Source organism: Vanacampus margaritifer, chromosome 2 (assembly GCF_051991255.1).
Source record: "Vanacampus margaritifer isolate UIUO_Vmar chromosome 2, RoL_Vmar_1.0, whole genome shotgun sequence".
Classification (NCBI taxonomy): Eukaryota; Metazoa; Chordata; class Actinopteri; order Syngnathiformes; family Syngnathidae; genus Vanacampus; species Vanacampus margaritifer.
In genome coordinates, this window is record NC_135433.1 from 43,321,809 (window position 1) to 43,341,844 (window position 20,036).

Genomic DNA, 20,036 nt, shown 5'->3' on the forward strand with positions numbered 1-20,036 from the left:
CCACACAGTGAAATATGGTCTTAAATAGGTTAAAAAAAAATACCCACTTGTCTGGGGGAAAAAAACATTATGGTTGAGCTCAAAATTTTCTGAGCTTGGAGGTACTACTCTTCAGTCATGATGTTATTTATACAGTTAGGTGTATCTCTTTGTGTCATATTGTCGTATTACTTAGAGAGCTCTTCCAACCTGTGGCTTTGTACTCTTTGCAGATGGCTTCACCTTGACTGTGAGCGTCAGAACCCGGGCCAAGCAGAAATCCAACCCAGAGAGGACTTTGTTTGCTCCAACTGCAGGTCTCCCACTGCAGTACGGGTGCTTCAAGCTGAGGATATGGATACTGGCCCAGAGCTTTGCCCTCAGCCAGCCTCAACGCACACAGACTCTGAGACTGGCTCACAACTCGCTCAAAAGCACACGGACCTAGAACCTGGCATTCGGCCGCTTCCTGAAATGCACAATGACCCCAAACCGGAATTACATGCTACTCTGTTGCCCTCGGCTGCAGAGCCTGTTGAGGATGCCATCCTGGTGGAGAAGCCAGATACATCTGCCCAAGAGCCTGGTGGGTCCCTGTCTCATAAAGTTTCCATTTAACAGACTTACTGAGATTCTAATCTGCCTTCAGGTTGTCATCTATATCTTTTTTTTTTTTTTTTTTTTTGTGACATTACATGACAACCACACACTTTCTGTGTTTGTTAGTTTAAACCAAAATTTGGGATATTTATTATTGTTATTAAGCCAAATCTATTTTCTCACCAGTTTAAGCCATATTCCGGCAATCAAAATATTCAGCTCTATATTCAGACATCCTAGGAACAGCTGTTCACCTACCCAGCATTCCACACATTTCCCATAATTCCACATTCTCTGTGAGAAACAAAACACTTAAAATTCCAGATTCATCATTTCTCAACTGGTTCAAAGCATTCTAAAGTCAAAATGATAAACATTTTAACAGAAATCTTGCTTTTTGCATACAGGGAGTCCTCAACTTAGGTCCTACGCGACCTACGTCGTTTCGACTTAACGGCGCCTGTGCCTTGTCCGTTGCACCTTCTTTTTCATTAATTTCCTACAGTAATCATGCCATTTTAAAGTTATTTAAAGTTGTGTTATTGTTACCTCCACCAATGAACGTCCATCGAGCAGGTTGGCTCACCATCAGGCACGTCACATTTCTGTGTTTAAGTTTGAATTGGCTCCGCTCTGCCGTCCGTCAGCCTTAAATGTCCGTGTGGAAAATTACTGTATAAAGTATTTTGATGTAAATATCGACTTTAATGGGGAAATTCGACTTAAGTCGAAAATCTGATTACATCGCCAGTGTAGGAACGGAACTCAGCCGTAACGTAATTTTCGCTTAGAAAATTACCAAATTATTGAAGTTTTTATTTTGTTTCTTTCCAAATATTCCTCTGTCCTACAATTCAGCCTAACTCAGTCTGACAATGTAAATTTCCAAATTTTCTCATTCTTTGTACATTTCAGTTCAACTTCAGCTTTTCAGCATCCATACACATTCACTTCAGAAATGGCTCTTTCTTATTTACACCATGAGATACCATCACATTTATCACATTTAAAATTTGTTAACCGGTTTGACAGTTTGACTAAGACCATAAAGACGCGCTACCTTCTTAAAAAGAAGCTCAAGTCAAGTGTGTGGCAAGTGGCTTTGCAACATTTTACAACATTAAATGAAGCCGGCCGAAAAGGCAACACTCACTACACGCATGTACACTCGGAAGTCTGTGCCGCTCAGTGAGATACGGGCTTTAGGCACTGTGATTGTCAGTCCACAGAAAATGGCAAAATGACCGTCCCTTGGGATGGAGCAGATTAAAGGATCTCCCTTGTCTCAGTTGTAAAAAGTTTTATTGAAAATTAGCAATAAATATATTTTCCTTAGAAATACTGCCTCTCTGAATGATAAAACTCTCTCCAATTTAAACTAGTACCCACAACCTGGTTGTATTAGATTTAACTCTCCTAGGATTCAGCAAAATACAGCCAGTGATTTTGCTTCTGTATTACTTGATTGACACCTAGAACTGTTCACCCCACCCCCCAAAAAACCTTAAGTCCTCTCACGTATGCAGCTTAATTCCATTGTGTCACAGAGGAACAGCGATGTCTTGGCATACTCTTGTGTGCGGCACTGCTCCAGTTTGGCATGCATGTGGTCGTCTGAAAGTAATGAATGACATCAGGAAACGACATTGGTGTGCTGGGGATCCTAGTTGGCGCTGCACTGCCCACACTGTCTAGACTCCACTGGAGAGGAGTCTTGGAGTAGCATTATCTGTCTGCAAACCTGCCCTGGAGCAATGCTGGCTCATCCATGACTGATCACACTCCTTGCTCATGCTCTGTCTATACGGAACATCTCTGTGGTCGTAAACTGCTTCAATGTATATGTCAGGGGTGTCAAACTCGTTTTGATCGCGGGCCACATTGTAGTTATGGTTGCCCTCAGTGGACCACTTTTAACAGTCAAACTGACTGACTGAAAACAATCTTTTTTCTTTCCTTCATGGAGCCATTTTCATGCTGTAAAATACTGTACATAGATACAAATAATGAAAGTCAAACGAATACATTCCTGTGGACTGTGTTACTTCATGATGCCGCTTCCTGGGCTCTGCACACTCAAGAGTACACCAAGCGGAAGGACACTGCTGGAAGCAGCGGCGAAAATCTAAAGGTGTTTTTGACAATACTTAACACATTGCCGTCTTTGTCCAGAACGCTAGCATTCAGTAGTACCTTTTCGTCTGTCACATTTTGCCCTTCCACAAGACCTTCCATTGAATTTGCTTGGACACAGCAGTCTCTGAACAACCAGCCTCCTTGGCTATGAACATTTGTGGCTTACCCAGCCTATGGAGGGTATCAATGATGCTTTTCTGGCCAGTTGTCAAGGCTGCAGTCTTCCCCATATTGAATTGAACTGAGACAATTGAACCACTCTGAATCAATTTAATGACTCCTGGGGGGAAGCCTGTGTAGGTGTTTTGAGTTTAGTAAATGACACTCAGTTAAAAAAAATTCAGGTATTGTAAAATGTGGGCTGATTTCTTAACAGTATTTTAATTTTTTGAAACCCTGTTTTGTGGATTTTCTGAGCTGAAAATCCAAAGTATGTGAAAATAAACAAATTAATACTTGAAATCACTTATATTTTGGGCCCCGAATCTATAATCTATGGAAGTTTGACTTTTTGAATGAAATTATGGAAAAAAATTAAATATAATTTAACTTTTCCTTTTTTTTTTTTTTAGGATCTGTATATGAAGTAATGCAGTATCTTCAACGGAAGCTTAAGTCTGACTTAATGGCTTTGCTGCGTTAATCAAAGCAGTGTATTTATCCAAACATCACCTCATTCACTGTAGGCAATGTAGGAGAGAGTGGGGAGGATGGGGTGGCGGTGGGGGGGTTAATATGAATGAGAGTGTGTGTTCAGCTCGGTCAATAGCTAAACACCAAAGAGACTTGGAGGGCCATCTCCTAAACGACTTTCTGGCATGGGCACCGGATGAGCACCTGCAAGCTGCACAGTCACAAGTCCAGAGCAACAGGCCCTGGGATGTTGGTTGTCATGGTTACTCCCTTCCTTGGCAGCGATGCATCGCAGGTGCATGCATGTGGGTGTCGGGATCAGTGTGACATGGGAACTTGTGGATGGAATGGGTGGGTGGCCCGGTAAGACTAAACTGTGTCTACTGTCAGTGGCTGTCTGGCAGTGTATTTCTTTGAATGGGGTTTGCCTGAAAGCCAGGCTTGACTACTTCTATTCATGCCAGGATGGTGTTGATATCTTTGATACGGAACCCATCAATTAAAGACACACACTTAAGGAATAAATAGAGGGGGGACATTGAAAACACTACACTTTTAACCTTGTGTTCCTTTGGTTTCTCCTCCTGTTTATTTCTGCTTTGCTCTGATTTATCACCCGACTCTTTAGTATAACAGTGTGTGGGGTTTTGAAATGCAAACATCTACTGGAACTTTTACACACATGCTGTAAATTGGGCCTTATCGATGTTTATAATGACAAATCCTTGTGTGTAGTCAACACTGAGCGAGGGGGTCCTTTGACTCCTGTCCACAAGGTAATGGAGCAGTCTTTTTCTTCTTATTATGTTTTTTTAATCCCGTAAACACGAAAGCTACGAAGCGTGTGTGTGTATATCCTCAGATCACTAAGTTGGCAACACTGACCCTGAGTTTATAAACTAACTGGTCTCTGGTAGCAGCCATCTTGTTAATGCAAATAATGCATGTCAGTGGAGATGCTTTGATTGCCTGGCTGTTGTTTGTGCTTCAAACCTTTTTTCCTTCTTTTTTTCCAGACATCTCCCTGGGATCAGACATTAAGGCTGACGTGTACGAGCCCACGGAATTCAAACCAGGTTTGTTTCTTGTATTATTATGAATGACATGCTTGACAAATCATTTGTTCTAATCACTGCATCTTTTACCCTTCAGAAATTAAACCAGCAGCAAGAACCCAGGTCACATCTGCAGACACACTTGCTTCAGTGATTCTGAGCCCAGAATGTCTAATGGAGGCACAACCGACACAGGAAATCGCTTTACAAACCAAGCCAGCAAATACAGAGACCTCCCCCGAGCAGGGCACGGTCACCCCCAGCACAAAGGATTTTAAGGCCATCATCTCAACCACCAAAGAACTAAGTACTGTATCAGTACCTCTCACGAATCAACCATTGGAAGTCTCACTATCCCAAGCTTTGTGTATGGATGTAGCCATGGCTTCTTTTTTGGAAAGTACTTCTAAAGACCTTAAGGACAGGACGGAGGGCAATTTCCGTCAGACCTCAGTCTCTGCTACGTCAGCAGATCTTGGCACGACACCAGAGAAGCCGTCACATCTTTCTTTCCCCAGCCTGTCTATGGAGGAGAAAGCACTCAAGACAACTGTAGAGCAGTTGACAGAGATGGTTGCCGCTCCTTCCCATGCCATGCCCGTTGCCCGAGGGATAACGCCCAGAGACCCATCACAGACATTTGGCGACCATAGCATTGTAATACCCACCACTACCCTTATACCACTTACCCCGAAGATTGGAATGGGGAAGCCTGCGATTACCAAAAGGAAGTTTTCTCCAGGGAGGCCGCGTGTAAAACAGGTTGGAATCTAAACATCATACCAGTTAATTTCATGTTATGTCTGCGTCTTACCTGTTTATCAACATATCAATTGCTATAGAATTTTTTTTTACCCTATGTTGTCTGTCTGTGGGTTACTTCGGGACTGTGCTTTATTAAGGTGAATATGGTTCCTGGTGTTCCTATTTTTTGCTCTTACTGACTTTTCCGTTGAGGTTTTGTATGATCCTATTTAGTAGGAATATACAAAAAGAGATGGAGAATGATTTGGTCACTTTAGTGACTTGTTTGCATAACGGTGCATCACTTCGTCACTAGCTTACACACTAGTGGTGTGTTTTTGCACACCACATTTGATTAGTTATGATCAGAATCCCATTGTATTGAAAAAACGTTCAAAAAGACTCTTCACCAACCACTTCCCAGTGTCATCTATGTATTCATCTCATGTCCACGTGACAAACACCTCAGCACAAGATGTAGTGTTTGTAGACCCAAATAACCAGTACTCTCATTATCATTTATCGTTTTTTGATTGTGACACTATCAGCTCATTTTCAAATGCAGTGGATTTAAAAAGTCTACACACCCCGATTGAAATGCCAGGTTTTATGATTTAAAAAAGAGACTAAGATAAATCATTAAAAAAAAAATCACCACCATTTTAACCTATATTCTGTACAACCAGGGCTGGACTGGCAAAAAAATATTTGGCATTTTGATTTAGCCAAGAGTGAAGTGAGTACTCAGAGTGAAGAATCAAACTGGTCTGAAAAAAGTCATGTTGAACATCCCTAGTTACGTGGTACATACATTTAATCCCTTGGAAATTCTTTTGTACCTTTTCCTGGCTGATGCTGTGGAAGCGCTCAACGGACCACGGCTTGCTAAAAATGTCAGGAAAAGTCTACTAGAACAGCTGAAGTCATTCTGGGTTGATTAGAGAGAATTTTGGCAGGTATCCGCTGACTCCCATTTAACACTCATTTAAAACATAGCCAAAGCCCCAGTTACAAGGTGTGCATACTTATACAGCCACATTATCTGTTTATTTTAAAATATGAATTAAAAGAATATAAATACTATAAAAACCTGCATTTGGGCACAAGTGTTTTTAGATAGATAGATATTTTGGTAATTGCATTAACTCTTAATATATTTATTTAGGCATGAATAATAACAGACCTTTACACAATAATAGCAATTTGAATTTAATCCTGCCCTTGTGCATATTATGAATGATGCTGGTAAGGATAGATAGATTTAATCTACACGAGTCACATCTCTTTTAAAGATGTGATAAATAGATGACTCCAACATTTTGTTTTTAACACGAGGCTTGGAGCGGGTCAGTCTTTTTGCTGGTCTTCCATCAGATGTAAGCTTTTCACTGCCATATTGTAATCCAGTTTGCCCTTTTATGCGAGCCTGCCAGAATGGGTCTTTTCAGGGCTTCTTTCCTTTCCATGACGCCCTGCTGCATGAACTGCATTTAACACGATTGGCTTTGCAGGTTGTTTAACATCTGTATTAAAAAGATGCCTACATGCAACTACAACACAAGTACCAATGGTTTGCTTCAACACAGCATTCTTATCAACCTTATGAATTTTTGCATGTCAACTGTTTGTTTGCCATCTCAAACCTTTGCATACGTGGATGCATACAGTGGAACCTCCAAAGTTGAACACTTATCAAAACAAATTCAGTGACTTTAATTGAGTCCCAGAATTTACTCATTCTACAAACAAATGTTCAAAAACGGAGGCAGGACAGTTAGCTAGTGTTTAGCGCATCTGCCTCGCAGTTATGTGGTTCATTGTTTTAATATCGACTCTGCTGTTCCTGTGTGGAATTTCCATGTTTTTCTTCTTCTCCAAAATCACATATGTTAAATTAATCAAACACTCTAAATCAATCTTTTTTTCTCAATATAGTAGTGTCAAATATGCATAACAAATTAAAACATACAATAATGTAAACAAATGCTAGTTGTGTAACAGTTGGATTAAGTGTGTGTGGATTCAACATTCACGCAACCCACTCAGACTGCAGATATGACTAATCGACCCATGCCTAAACCAGCTGTTACACTTATGTTGTGAATTAAAATGTCCCTGAAATGTGTGCAGGCACCGCGTAACATGAGTTGTACATTTTCATTAAAGGGGAAGTCGACCTTACACATTTTTGTGACAATAATATGTTATATGTGACCTCACTAGTCTAAACATGACATTCTGATTAATATTACATTTGTGAAATATAAGCGTTATGAAGCAAACTCCAGCCGTTTTTCTCCATCTCAGGGGGCGGCCATTTTGCCACTTGCTGTTGACTGAAAATGACATCAATGTTGCTCAGGGCTCAGGCAATGACCAATCAGAGCTCATCTGTTTTCTGAAGCTGAGCTGTGATTGGTTGCTACACGAGACCTGAGCAACATTGATGCCATCTTTAGTCGAAAGCAAGTGGTGCAGCATCTGCAGTGATGCGGACTCTGTATCGGTCCGTTGTGGTAAAGAAGGAGCTAAGCCGAAAGGCAAAGCTCTCGATTTACCGGTCGATCTACGTTCCTGCCCTCACCTATGTTCACAAGCTGTGGGTCGTGACCGAAAGAACAAGATCCCGAATACAAGCGCCCGAAATTAGTTTCCTCCGCAGGCTATCCGGGCTCTCCCTTAGAGATAAGGTGAGAAGCTCGGTCATCCGGGAGGGACTCAGTGTCGAGCCACTACTCCGCGTTGAGAGGTACCAGTTGAGGTGGCTCGGGCATCTGGTTCAGATGCCTCCTGGACGCCTCTCTGGAGAGGTGTTCCGAGCATGTCCCACCGGCGTGAGGCCCCGGGGACGACCCAGGACACGCTGGAGAGACTATGTCTCGCGGCTGGCCTTGGGATCCCGTCGGAGGAGCTGGCTGAAGTGGCTGGGGAGAGGGAGGTCTGGGTTTCCCTGCTAAAGCTGCTGCCCCCGTGACCCGACCCCGGATACGCGGTAGATGATGGATGGATGGACAATATTAACCACAATACCATATTTAGACTAGTAGAACATATTATTGTCAAAAAAAAAAGAAAAGAGGGTTGACTTCCCCTTTCAGTGACCAAACTACAGATCTTCGACCACAGAAAAGTGCTGAAAATCTTAAGCAATAAAAGTCCATAGTAATGAAGTATTTTTTGTGTGTATATTTTAAGCAACAAGAATTCTCAATGGACGTTTGGTTTGCTGCTGTTAACTTTTTATGTCGCTCAAATATGTTATGTATCAAGCAAGCGTTATATCAGAATGCAAACAGGAGAAACTTGGTCATATTAATTGTGTTTCCTGAAAAGTATATTGTCAACAGTTCTCACAGTCCCTCACCGTCATGTTCAGCAACTAAAGCAAAATTAATTGTCCTTCATTCATGCTACTGTTACGTTTTACCATGTCTGTTAAGTCTGATACAGTTACAACAGTTACACAGACAGCGCTAGTGCCCTGTGATTGGCTGGCAACCAGGTCAGTATATCCTGCCTCTTGCCCCAAATCAACCAGGATAGGCTCCAGCTCAGCCCCTGGCTCTGAGGCGCTATAGAAAATGGATGGTTAGATGTTCTGATAAATCAGTTCCAGGCTCGCACTTGCCACCCTAAAACCTTCGCAAAACTACAGGTGATGAATTTTAAAATATGTTTAATACTCCGAACTTTCATATAAGTGAAAGTACAACTTAAGCACTACATAATTTGAGCAAACTAAGCAAAATGAAAATAAAAGTACTCACCTTTTGAAAGATACCTGAGAGGCACAAAATAGAGAGGGAACGGGTTGATGTCCAAATTGTAGCTGTTTTTGGGGTGTTCCACTGTATTGAATATTCTCATATGGCTACATCAAAAACTCACCACATCTCATTCTAACATCATTCTTTGTACATTTTGTTTCTTTGCTCGCTTTGTTTTTACGTTGCTGCATTTTGTCGCCCTCCTCCTACCCTCTTTCTCACTCTCTCACCTCCCCTCCCCTGCTTTAGGGTGCATGGAGCCCCCATAGCAGTGTGAGCTCCCCCTTGTCCTGGTCCCCAGACCAGCCAGAGGGGTGGGATGTCCCAAAGACCAGGCAGTACTCTGGCAGCCCCAGCTGGAGCATCAGAGTGGTAAATACCGTGGTTTACTAGTTGGTCCCCTAGTTGCCGTGGTGACTGACACTCACCGAGTGTTCATGAATGTCACTATGGTCATATGGTTACATACGTTAATTAGTTATTCCAAACACCTTTCTGAGCGGAAGCGTCTTATAGGCCAAAGGGTAAGAAAATAGTTTTTAAAAGTGAACATGAAGGATATTGTCAAAGGATTCCCTCCAGCTTTACTAGGACATTTTTATAACTGTTTTACAGAGATATTTTGGCAATTACCTTAAGTGATTCCGTCTCATCTGTCAGTCAAACATCTGTCTTATTTGATTCATGTGTTTGTTTGTTTTTTGTCGTTTTGACTTGACATGAGTCATATTTGGAAGTTGCTGGTGGTCATTCTTTTGGCTGAGACCAACCTCGGTTGAACTGCATTGTATAGTATTGTACGTCTGACGAAGGTGCAGTAAAGTCGAGTGTTGGGATTAGAGCCAAGTGGGAGTGAAAGCTTTATAAGGCTTACATTGGAAGGTTTGACAGTCACTATTTAGGTGGGGTACACACATTTATTTGTAACATCTTAACAGGTTTTTAAAGGGATACTTGACTCATTGAGAAATCAACAGTAAGAAGATAATGTTTTGTTTTGTGAAAACTTTAATATTTTTCGAGAACAATTAATACCTTTAAAAATATATATTTTGCCACTTGCTGTTGACTGAAGATAGCCTGTGCTCAATCAAGGCTTAGTTTGCTGACCAAGCCCAGAAAACAGGTGAGCCATGATTTATCGTTATCTATTTCCTCATCACAGGTGATGTCATCTTCAGTCGACAGTAACTGGAAATTTTTTTTTTTAAAGGTATTAATTGTACATGAAAATTAATTATCAAATTAATTCTGGACAATATATGAACTTTTTAGTGTTGAAATTCCTCAATGAGTCAGTATTCCTTTAATATGGGATGCAGCCCGCACATGAACAGGGGAAATATTGCACTGTTCAAAATTGGCCCAATTATCAGTATATGTGTACACCACTCTGGATTCAAATGTAATTTCAAACTCAAGATTTGCTCTGTTCAAATTAAATTAGCGCATGCCTCTTCCCATGCTAATCAACATGGTTTGCATCCTCACAATTGAAAGCCGCTTTCATGCAGCATTCCTGGTAAATTGGCGCATTATAGGCATAACATAAGAGGCAGAGACCGGCACATTATAGTGTTTGAAGTGACGTTCATTCAGCCATTGCTGCTTAGTGCAATGAAATAATTAATGGCAATGGCATTCAACACAAAGGGGCATGGGCAGCTAATCCTTAGTGTTGAAGTTCCCACTTGTCTATGGTACTCAAACGCCCCCCATCTCGCAGCTATACCTTAAACATAGGAAAGCTGGTGAGACGGTGGAAAAAACAGGCTTAGATGAACACTGCGTAAGGGGCTAGAAATCTGTATTTAAACTTTGAACATGCCAAATCATCGTCTGGGTATATGATGATACTTAAGAACTTTCAGCAATTTACCTGCCATGAGCCATAAGTATGTAGCCTGCAGGAGTATTTGATCAAAGTTATTACAAAAATGCTCCTAAATATATACCCAGGGAGGACATGTATAACAATGAAATGAATTACATATTTTTCAAGCATTACAACATATTCTTTTAAATTTAGCATGGCCATTCAAAGATTGAAAGGGATCCCCACCCCTGATTTTGACTGTTGTGGTCAAGCAGTGGACAGCTGGCGTGGAATCAATTCTAGCTTATTACACACTAAACAATTTTCCGCCAATTGACTGGCAACCAGTCCATGGTCAGCCTGTAATAGACTCTAGCCCCTGCCTGCAGTGACTCTGAACAGGGTAAGTGGTAGACAAAGGATAGATGTATCAAAACGAGTGATGTTCCCCAAGCCACACAAGGTCCATAATCCTCATGTTATTTGTGGTCACACACATTTCCTGATTGTAACTTTGCCTCGACAGGGTCGAGGCTCAGCCTTCCCGGGAAGGAGGAGGCCAAGAGGGGCTGGTCTTTCGGGTCGAACCGGACGTGGCAGGGCCAGGGGCAAGAGTGGAGTGTGTCCCAGCATCATCCCTGGGGTATGTGTTTGAATGAGGTGTAATTGTATTTTAACTGCGCTGAAATCGCACCCTACATCCAAGTTAATTCATAAACAATGCAGCTATTGCTTGTATCTGTGATTGGGTGCATGTGTGTATAGGCGGAACTTCCTCCTTGAGACAACGTGCATGTTGACAGTAGCTGTACGGAACTCTGGCGGCTAACTCCCGTTTAACTCCTAAAAATATTTACATTTTAGTTAAAAATGGCTTCCTTTACCACTCCACGTTGTGGCCAAAGTTAAATTCCAAGTTGGTTATTGTGCCTTTTGGTGTCATACAAAATAAATCCTCCATGCCGCCAGCCATCAGCTGTAACCTAAAGCTAGACTGAAGAGACATTGTCTCTGGGGCAAACTGCTTTTATTTTTTGCCATGTGTGATGCCGTGAGAAAGAGGATAACAACATTTGATACACTGCTGTGATGGGCTTTATTTAGACCATCCTGCTGAACAGTTGATGTAAAGCTCGTTAGTTGGCTAACTATTCACATACAGTACATGCATAATTGCATACTCACTTATGGCTGAAAAACCCACTTCAATGTTAACCGCTCGCCGAAACAGTTTGCCCCAACATATTATACACATTGACTTATCTATTAACCCATTAAGGCCGGGAGCGCGTGAATGCGTTTCTACCGTTAAAGACGGCAGCGCTCTTCTCCCTTTAAATCTGGGAGCGCGGATAAATCATTTTGTTTTGTTTTGACCAATTGTTTGGTCTCTTAGCCAATTAAATGCATCAGAATATACACGAGAGGGTGACATGGGCCTCGTAGATTGTCCTGGAATTTTATTAGAGTATTTATGGCTTACGCAGATTCGCGGGAGTTATGAAATAAATTACGTGATTGACGACGGCGCGGGAGGACTTCGAACCGGTGTAACCAGTTGACAGTGGCATATTGTTCAGAAATTTGTTTGTAGACAATGAGGATGTTGAAAATTTGAATGACTTAGTAACGGAATGGATGACGAATGATTACCACTCGATCCCCCGAAGGTTATTACAACCTTATATATATATATATATATGAAATGTTTTTGGAATTATGTTTCTATCTGCTTCAGGAGCTGAGATATCCATTGTTTTAATGAATTTCCAGGAAAACTTTAGGTTTTGGGAGGGTGACTCTGAAGCCACCCATAGGTTTTAGAGACATGTTTTGCCAGGCGCTTTAGGCCTTAATGGGTTAAAGGGACAATACACTCAACAGTATTACTTATAGAATTTCATTTTGATCTGAGGGCAAAAATTTGGATTCAATGCTCACTTTTCCACGCCCACTTGACAGACTTGTGCAATGTGCACAGTCCTAGTGTGCGTGTGTGCGCATGTGTATACACACAGGTCAATTTCTCCCGCAACATATTTGAAGGGTTTAAGAGGAATGATCGTACAATTCTTAATTGTTTGTGCTTTTTTCCCCAATAGATCACCACATTAGAAACGCCGTACCCAATAAAGGAGGAAGAGGAGAATGCCATGCACAACACGGTGGTCATATTTTCCAGCAATGACAGTTTCACACTCAAGCAGGTGTTTGCTTGTTTGTTTTGTTGTTGTTTTTAAGATGCTGTAATACTGACTAGGGAGAGTAAGAATGCTGTTGTTTACAATCTATTCAATAAATGGAAGTAACTACTGTGCTAATGTATTTAAAGGGACAATGTTTAGAACTTAGTACCATCTAGTGGTTTGAAGCGCGTGCATTTTAAAGCACGCGCAATACGCTGCTTCAGAGAGTCCACACTTTGCAAGCCTACCATCAATTACTACGTATGGGAAGTTTTTCTCTTTCGTGTATAAGTAGTAAGAATATTTTTTAATCATATTATTGAATAGTGTGTTTTTAAATGAATGAACATTGAAAAATCACAATTCTACACACTATCCCTTTAACTGGTGAAATGTAAAATGCTACCATTAACTGCTTCAGAGAAATGGGCTAATCATGGAGACTTTCTTTCCTTCAGGACATGTGTGTGGTGTGTGGGAGTTTTGGCCTTGGTGCAGAGGGCCGTCTTTTGGCTTGTGCTCAGTGTGGCCAGTGCTACCATCCATTTTGTGTAGGCATAAAGGTATGCTCATTTCATATCATGCTGCACATTATGTATATGTTTCTATTATTGTGTTAAATGAGATACACCCATGCAGTACGGGGACCAATAATCTCTCAATGTTCCCAACAACATATGATAATTGTTTACGAGAGACATTCAATAATCTGGCCTTTGCTGATTTTGATTTCAAGGTAGAGAAAATACTTAAATTTGACCCGATTACTGCTATGTGTGTACTCTGCTTGAGATAAACCATTCCTTCCATTTTCAAATGACAGAAAATGAAAAAATATGACTTATTTCATTTGGATGCAACATGTCTCATTATTTCCATCCTCAGATCACCAAGGTGGTGCTGAGTAAAGGCTGGCGTTGTTTAGAGTGCACAGTGTGCGAGGCCTGTGGCCAGGCCACTGACCCTGGTCGCTTACTACTGTGTGATGACTGTGACATCAGCTATCACACATACTGCCTCAACCCCCCATTGCAGAACGTACCCAAAGACAGTTGGAAGTGCAAATGGCAAGTGATGAAGCAGAATCTTTAAACTGATTGGTCCTCCGAAGTTACCAGAGAAGAATGACCTCAGTTTTCCTTGTCCTCTGCAGGTGTGTGTCCTGTACGCAGTGTGGTGCCACCACACCAGGTCTAAGGTGTGACTGGCAGAATAATTACACCCAGTGTTCTCCCTGCGCTAGCCTTTCAACATGCCCCGTCTGCCTCGTCATTTACAGCGAAGGCACCATCATTGTCCAGTGTCGACAATGTGACAGGTGTGTAACCTCTTAATGCGTTAAAATGGACAGCTTTAAACATGTTCGAAACCTGTTCCTTTGTCCACAGGTGGTTTCATGCTTCTTGTCAGGGTCTCCATTCAGAGGAAGATGTTGAAAAGGCTGCAGAGAACTGCTTTGATTGCACAATGTGCCGAAATTTCAAGACTACTAAAGGTGGGAAGTTGTGGTTGTTTTCTTTAACCCATTTATAGGCCGGGAGCGCAATTGCGCATTTCTACGACTAGAGATCTGTTGCGCATTTCTACATTTAAAGCCGAGAAAGCGTATACGTAATTTTTTTAGACACACAACCAAACACCATTAGCGACACCCCCACCGGCACCGTTTGACAACTTCACCATGCAATCATGTTAAGTGCTGGTTATCAGAAGCTGACGCTGATTTATTTTGTGTAAATATTTAATATTCATATTCAATAAGTTAACTCATTACAATATTGCATTTGATTTATTGTAAATAATAAAATATTGTTAAAAATAAACTTTTACATACTATATACACATTTATGTAGTATATGTAATAATGCACCAAATATTTATAATACAATTTCATAAATGAGCATGGATTATTTTATTAAAATCAACGGTTTAATTTGTTGCAATAAAATACAACAGCTGCCCCCCCAAAAAAATATGTAAGTGGAAGTGAAATAATTTTTTACACTTATGAAAAATTGCTTGGTTTATTAAAATTAATAAAATTAAATAGCATGGATTTTTTTAAATAAGATGTATTTACAATAATTTTACATACACTTTTTTACAACGCAATTTTTTCAGTGACTCGCCTATCTGTCCATTTTAAATACGAATGTGGTCCTTGAGCACAAAAGTTTACCCACCCCTAAGTATAATTGTTTTTTGTTTGTTTTTTACAATATGTCAATGAATAGTGAATTTATTGTATTCTATTGAATAGTAATTTTTTCTTCTTTTTTTTTTTAACTGGTTTTGATTGGATTTGGTTTTTTTTTGTGTGTGTTTGTATCTTGCAGTTTTGACCAAACCCAGAGACACCATTGAGCCTGCTGTCATGACACAGATTGTCACCAAAGCAAGAGAAATGGGTAAGTTTGTACAGACAGTTAATTTAACGTAGTTTGGATAAGATCATGCTTGAGTAGCTTCATATTGACATATTCATATGATTATTTAATCTTCTCAGATCTATCGAGAACCTACACCCAGGACGGTGTTTGTTTGACAGAGTCGGGGCTTTGTCAGCTCCAGAGCCTGTCCGCCACCGCGTCACGGCGCAGGAAGCCGAAGCCCAAGCTGAAACTGAAGATAATCAACCAGAACAGTGTGGCGGTCCTTCAGGCCCCTCTGGACCCCCTCTCAGAACATTCCCGGGATGAGGACATGGAGGATGCTAGAGGTACCCGACTTACGCCAACGTGTATTCTAACCACTTCTCAATGCTAACCTCAAAATGATTTCAAGCTAATCTTATTCCTATATCTTCACATAACACCCTTGAGCGGGGAAGAAAAGGACTTGAGAGATTAAAACAGGAAACATCCACCAGGAAACATCCACCGCTGAAGTAATGAGCAAATGAAATGAACTTGATTTCAATCAGGCTAATGTCCTTCCTCTGAGTGTGAGGTTCAGATCGAATTGACCCTCAGTGCTGTGCCGAGGGGGCCAAGGCGCGGCAATGGTGTTTTCCACCACCGGATTGTCACTCATCATCAGCATTTTCTTCATTTAGTAGAGACGGAGCTCCTGGATTGTGAGGGCAAGTCTGACTCCAGCCCGGAGCGTGAACCCGTAGAAGACGACTCCAAGGGGGTCGACGGCAGCAAGAAGAGGAAGAGGAAACCGTACCGGCCTGGTAGGACACCTGATTGAAAGAGACAGCTCCTCTGAGGCGTGAAATGTGGCAGTACAAGCCTGACACTATTTCCATAGCAAGTACTGTGCTCGCTCAAAGACACAGGCCTCTCTGTCTAGTGATTTTTAGCCTTTACACCAAACACTTAGGTTTGACCGATACACAAAAAAACAGCACCAATAAAAATCCTATTATGATTGCGATGAAAGAGGATTGTCTGTGCTTTCAATTTTCTACTGAATCTCTTTAAGGCATTGGTGGGTTCATGGTGCGCCAGAGAAGCCGACCGGGCCAAGGTCCAGGCAAGGCTAAACGATCCCTCTGTAGAAAGGATTCATCTGGTTCGGTGTCGGTGTTGGAGTGTCACATGGGAAAGGATGAAGGTTTGTGCAGCTTTGCTGTGCCATAAATGGTATTGTAAAGGTCCTCAGTTTACAACAGAGTTGTGTTCCTCTGGTGATAACGTAACCTCAATTTGTACATATTGAAAGTCGGAACACGCCGTAGTCAATCACTAACCCTAACCTACGCTAACACACATGTCAAGTCATAATTACTGTAAATTTGTGTTTGTAAAACATTTACCACATTTTTCGAATGCATTATGACAGAAGAAGAAAATTGTATGCAAGTCACTCCGGAGTATAAGTCACATTTTTGGGGGAAATTTATTTGACATAAAATGAGACCAAGAACAGTAGAGCTCAAACTCATACCCAAATTCCCTGTGTTCCCTAATCGCGGGTGGGAGGGGAGCATGCTCAGACTCTCTGAACACACACACACACACACAGTTTGGTGTTTGGGCATCATTTTCCAAACACACTCCATGTTGGCGGGAGCGAACAAATTCCGGTTGCACAAAACGTCTGAAAGGTTCTGAATGTTCTTTAATTTAAATGGCTTACCTTAACTGGAATATTACATTACATTGTGGTCAGTTATCGCAACTATTGGTGCTGTAAATCCTTGTTGTGCTATAACAAAGCCGTATGCTAAACTAGCAATACATCACACATTAGTTGCCTAACTACAACTACTTCTACTGTCTCTTGGTGGCTGACAAATACTTTTGATGCATTACTGCCACCTTCTGGCCACCGGTAGTAATGCGCCAAAAGCATTTGCCAATTGTCAAAACAAAGTCAACACGATTAGGGATTCGGCATTTTGGGTGCCAGTCTGAGCTCTTAATTTTAATATATACAAGTCGCACCTGAGTACAGTCGAAGTTGCAGGACCAGCCAAACTGAAAAAAAAAACGATGACTTATAGTCAGAAAAATATGGTATAGATGATCAGTAAAAAAAAGGTAAATGATAAATGGACGGAGATAAGTACAATGGTAACTGAGCTTCTTCTACAATTTGACAATGTTTTTTTACGCCATGCTGTACAGTATTTTTTTTTAAATGAAGAACTCTTCTAGGCTGTAAATGTGAAACATCCTTTCATCCATAATCACATTTAAAATAGTAACTATGGCAGTAATCACATTTAAAATAGTAACTATGGCAGTAACTGAGCCTGCCTTTCAACATTTTGACATCAAACTCATTAATTACTTTGCTGTTCGTAATGTTTCAGTACTGTCGTAAACAGAGGACCCCTTGTACTTTCCCTCCCCAACATGTTTTCATATAACTTCAGCAAATCAAAAAAATAAATAAATAAACATGTATTCTTCTGTTTTTAGTTGGGGGGTGGACAGAGGCACTGCCTGACACGCCTGTGGATGAAACACCTCCCGGAGTAGAAGTCGCAGAAAAAATAAAAAAACGCTACCGAAAGAAGAAAACCAAACTGGAGGAAGCTTTTCCCACCTACCTACAGGTCTGTCGCTTTGTAATAATGAATGTAGAATGAAACAGTCACACTAATCCATAATATTATCCCTGTGACTAGTTTTACTTACTTCTTCATTTGAATGGTAAACTTATTCCTGTAACATAAATGCTTTCCTCAGATTGTATTTTCAGATGCATTTGTATCTCACCCTTGAGAAGTTTGGTAATTCTAAGTGCATTGCGTGGAAATCACTTACTGAAATTTTGAGCACATAGTCCTTCTGCGTTTTTTTAAGAGGAAGAAGGAACTCTCATATTACGCTCTTTAAATGCCCCCAGTCTGGGTTGTGAAGCCACCAAATAAAAGCTTAAATGGATGTGACTTCAACATTTCTTGTCTCAAGACAATATCTCACTGTCACCTTGTGTTGGACAAAACATTGATATGTGATGTGCATAAAGCCACAGGCAAGCTGTCAGCGCGGCTCTTTATCCCACCACAATAGAAAAGCGGGTTGTGCAGTGTCAAACCTAAAGGTCCCAACTCTGCAAAGCACATTTCATTCATTATTAAAACAGTAACACATTGGGCTTTTAATGTCCTTGTTCAGCTGGGACTGCCATAGTTACATGTCTTCTAAGATTGCGGATGACGTGTGGGAATAAGTGGTTTTAGGTTTGATAGGTACTGACGAAAGTTGGGGTCAGCTGCATTATTACTGTTGGTTTCAGAGCCGATATTTTCATCGTCTTTGAATGCATCTTTGAATGCTCCCTATGGAAGGAGTCTTTGCAATAATGATGTCAAGAGATGTAGGGGGACAGTTCTTGAAGAGTGCTTTGCCTTGCCATGCTCAGGAGGCGTTCTTTGGAAAGGACCTCCTGGACAAAAGCAAACAGAGCAGGCAGCAAGGGGTGGAGTCTGGTCTAATCGAAGAAGGGCAAAGTCAGCTCGAGAGGAAGCGCCTTACCGCCGGCTTCCTGAACTCTTCGGCCGACCCTATGCTCAGCGCTCCTGCTACATCTCTCCCTCCCAGACCACTTGCAGAGCGTACGTACTATATTTTATATATTTATAATTCAATGATGGTAAACCAGTGCAATTCATCTTACAGCCAATTTGAACATTATTTTAATGGCTTGAGCAACTGTAATACATTCACATAGTGTCTTCATTCACCTAGAATGTTATCACTATCAATGCAGGTTCACTCTTCAAATCACATTTAGTTATTTTACTTTTATGCTGAAACACACTTCCATCCCCCCCCCCCTCCCAAATTTACATGTCTGTTAAACTGCATGATACAAGTGACACAATTCCAATTTGTTTTGCTCCCAAGTGGCAATATTGGGGGAAACGTATGGACTTGGATCATGCCAATTCCAAATGTTATTAAAAATCTGATATGTTTTAGGTATCTGTTGTAAGTGCACAAGTCAAATTTACTGACCTGCATTGTAAATTCAGCCTTAGAACCAAGTTTTCGTATGTTTTCTTTAAGTTCAGTAAGCCCATTTTATTTACACATCTTGAATTGCACGGTGGAAGACTGGTTAGCACGTCCGCCTCACAGTGCAGAGGACGTGAGATAGTCCAATTGTCCATAGGTGTGATTGTGAGTGTGGATGATTGTTCGTCTCTGTCTGCCCTGCGATTGGCTGGCAACCAGTTCAGGGTGTACTCCGCCTACTGCCCGAAGCCAGCTGGGATAGGCTCCAGCGACCCTTGTGAGGATAAGCGGTTAAGAAAATGGATGGATCTTGAATTGCACCCCCAGCTGGTTGCTACCATTTGATGGAATGCAGAAGCCCTGCATTGGCTTCACGATGTCTACTTAACAATAATTTGTGACTTATTACTCAAACAAAAAGGCCTTGGCTTCAGTGGTTGCAGCTATCGGGCTGCTCACAGTAGCACTCTTTTAAAAGTCGCTGTTACATTACTTTTTTTTTGGTTCTCCAGGTCCCACTCTCATATCCATACATCATCGTCAGTTATAATTTGTGACATTTGTGTTTTTTTTTTCCTTTTTTTTCTTCCTTTTCTCCCCATTTACAGAGACCTCTGAGGAGCCATTAGTTGATCTATCTGATGTTTTGAATACTGATGCAGACATCTTGGGAATGCTCGGAAAGCCAAGCAGTGACTCTG

The 20,036-nt window shown here is 41.2% G+C and overlaps 1 protein-coding gene across 8 annotated transcripts in view; it reads left to right on the forward strand.

The window, feature by feature from the left end:
• kmt2cb (lysine (K)-specific methyltransferase 2Cb) overlaps window positions 1-20,036 on the forward strand; it is a 93,374-nt gene that overhangs the window by 38,074 nt on the left and 35,264 nt on the right. For 5 of the 8 annotated variants that reach the window (XM_077555663.1, XM_077555668.1, XM_077555664.1 and 2 more), the window contains exons 12-28: window positions 213-565; window positions 4,365-4,424; window positions 4,501-5,165; window positions 9,164-9,286; window positions 11,257-11,373; window positions 12,833-12,937; window positions 13,375-13,479; window positions 13,802-13,983; window positions 14,070-14,234; window positions 14,305-14,411; window positions 15,253-15,324; window positions 15,423-15,635; window positions 15,972-16,094; window positions 16,346-16,477; window positions 17,791-17,927; window positions 18,740-18,932; window positions 19,944-20,036. In XM_077555663.1, the coding sequence (XP_077411789.1) occupies window positions 213-565; window positions 4,365-4,424; window positions 4,501-5,165; window positions 9,164-9,286; window positions 11,257-11,373; window positions 12,833-12,937; window positions 13,375-13,479; window positions 13,802-13,983; window positions 14,070-14,234; window positions 14,305-14,411; window positions 15,253-15,324; window positions 15,423-15,635; window positions 15,972-16,094; window positions 16,346-16,477; window positions 17,791-17,927; window positions 18,740-18,932; window positions 19,944-20,036 (2,945 nt within the window). The remainder of the gene's footprint in view (window positions 1-212; window positions 566-4,364; window positions 4,425-4,500; window positions 5,166-9,163; window positions 9,287-11,256; window positions 11,374-12,832; window positions 12,938-13,374; window positions 13,480-13,801; window positions 13,984-14,069; window positions 14,235-14,304; window positions 14,412-15,252; window positions 15,325-15,422; window positions 15,636-15,971; window positions 16,095-16,345; window positions 16,478-17,790; window positions 17,928-18,739; window positions 18,933-19,943) is intronic. The other 3 variants (XM_077555669.1, XM_077555671.1, XM_077555670.1) reach the window with 2 other exon arrangements.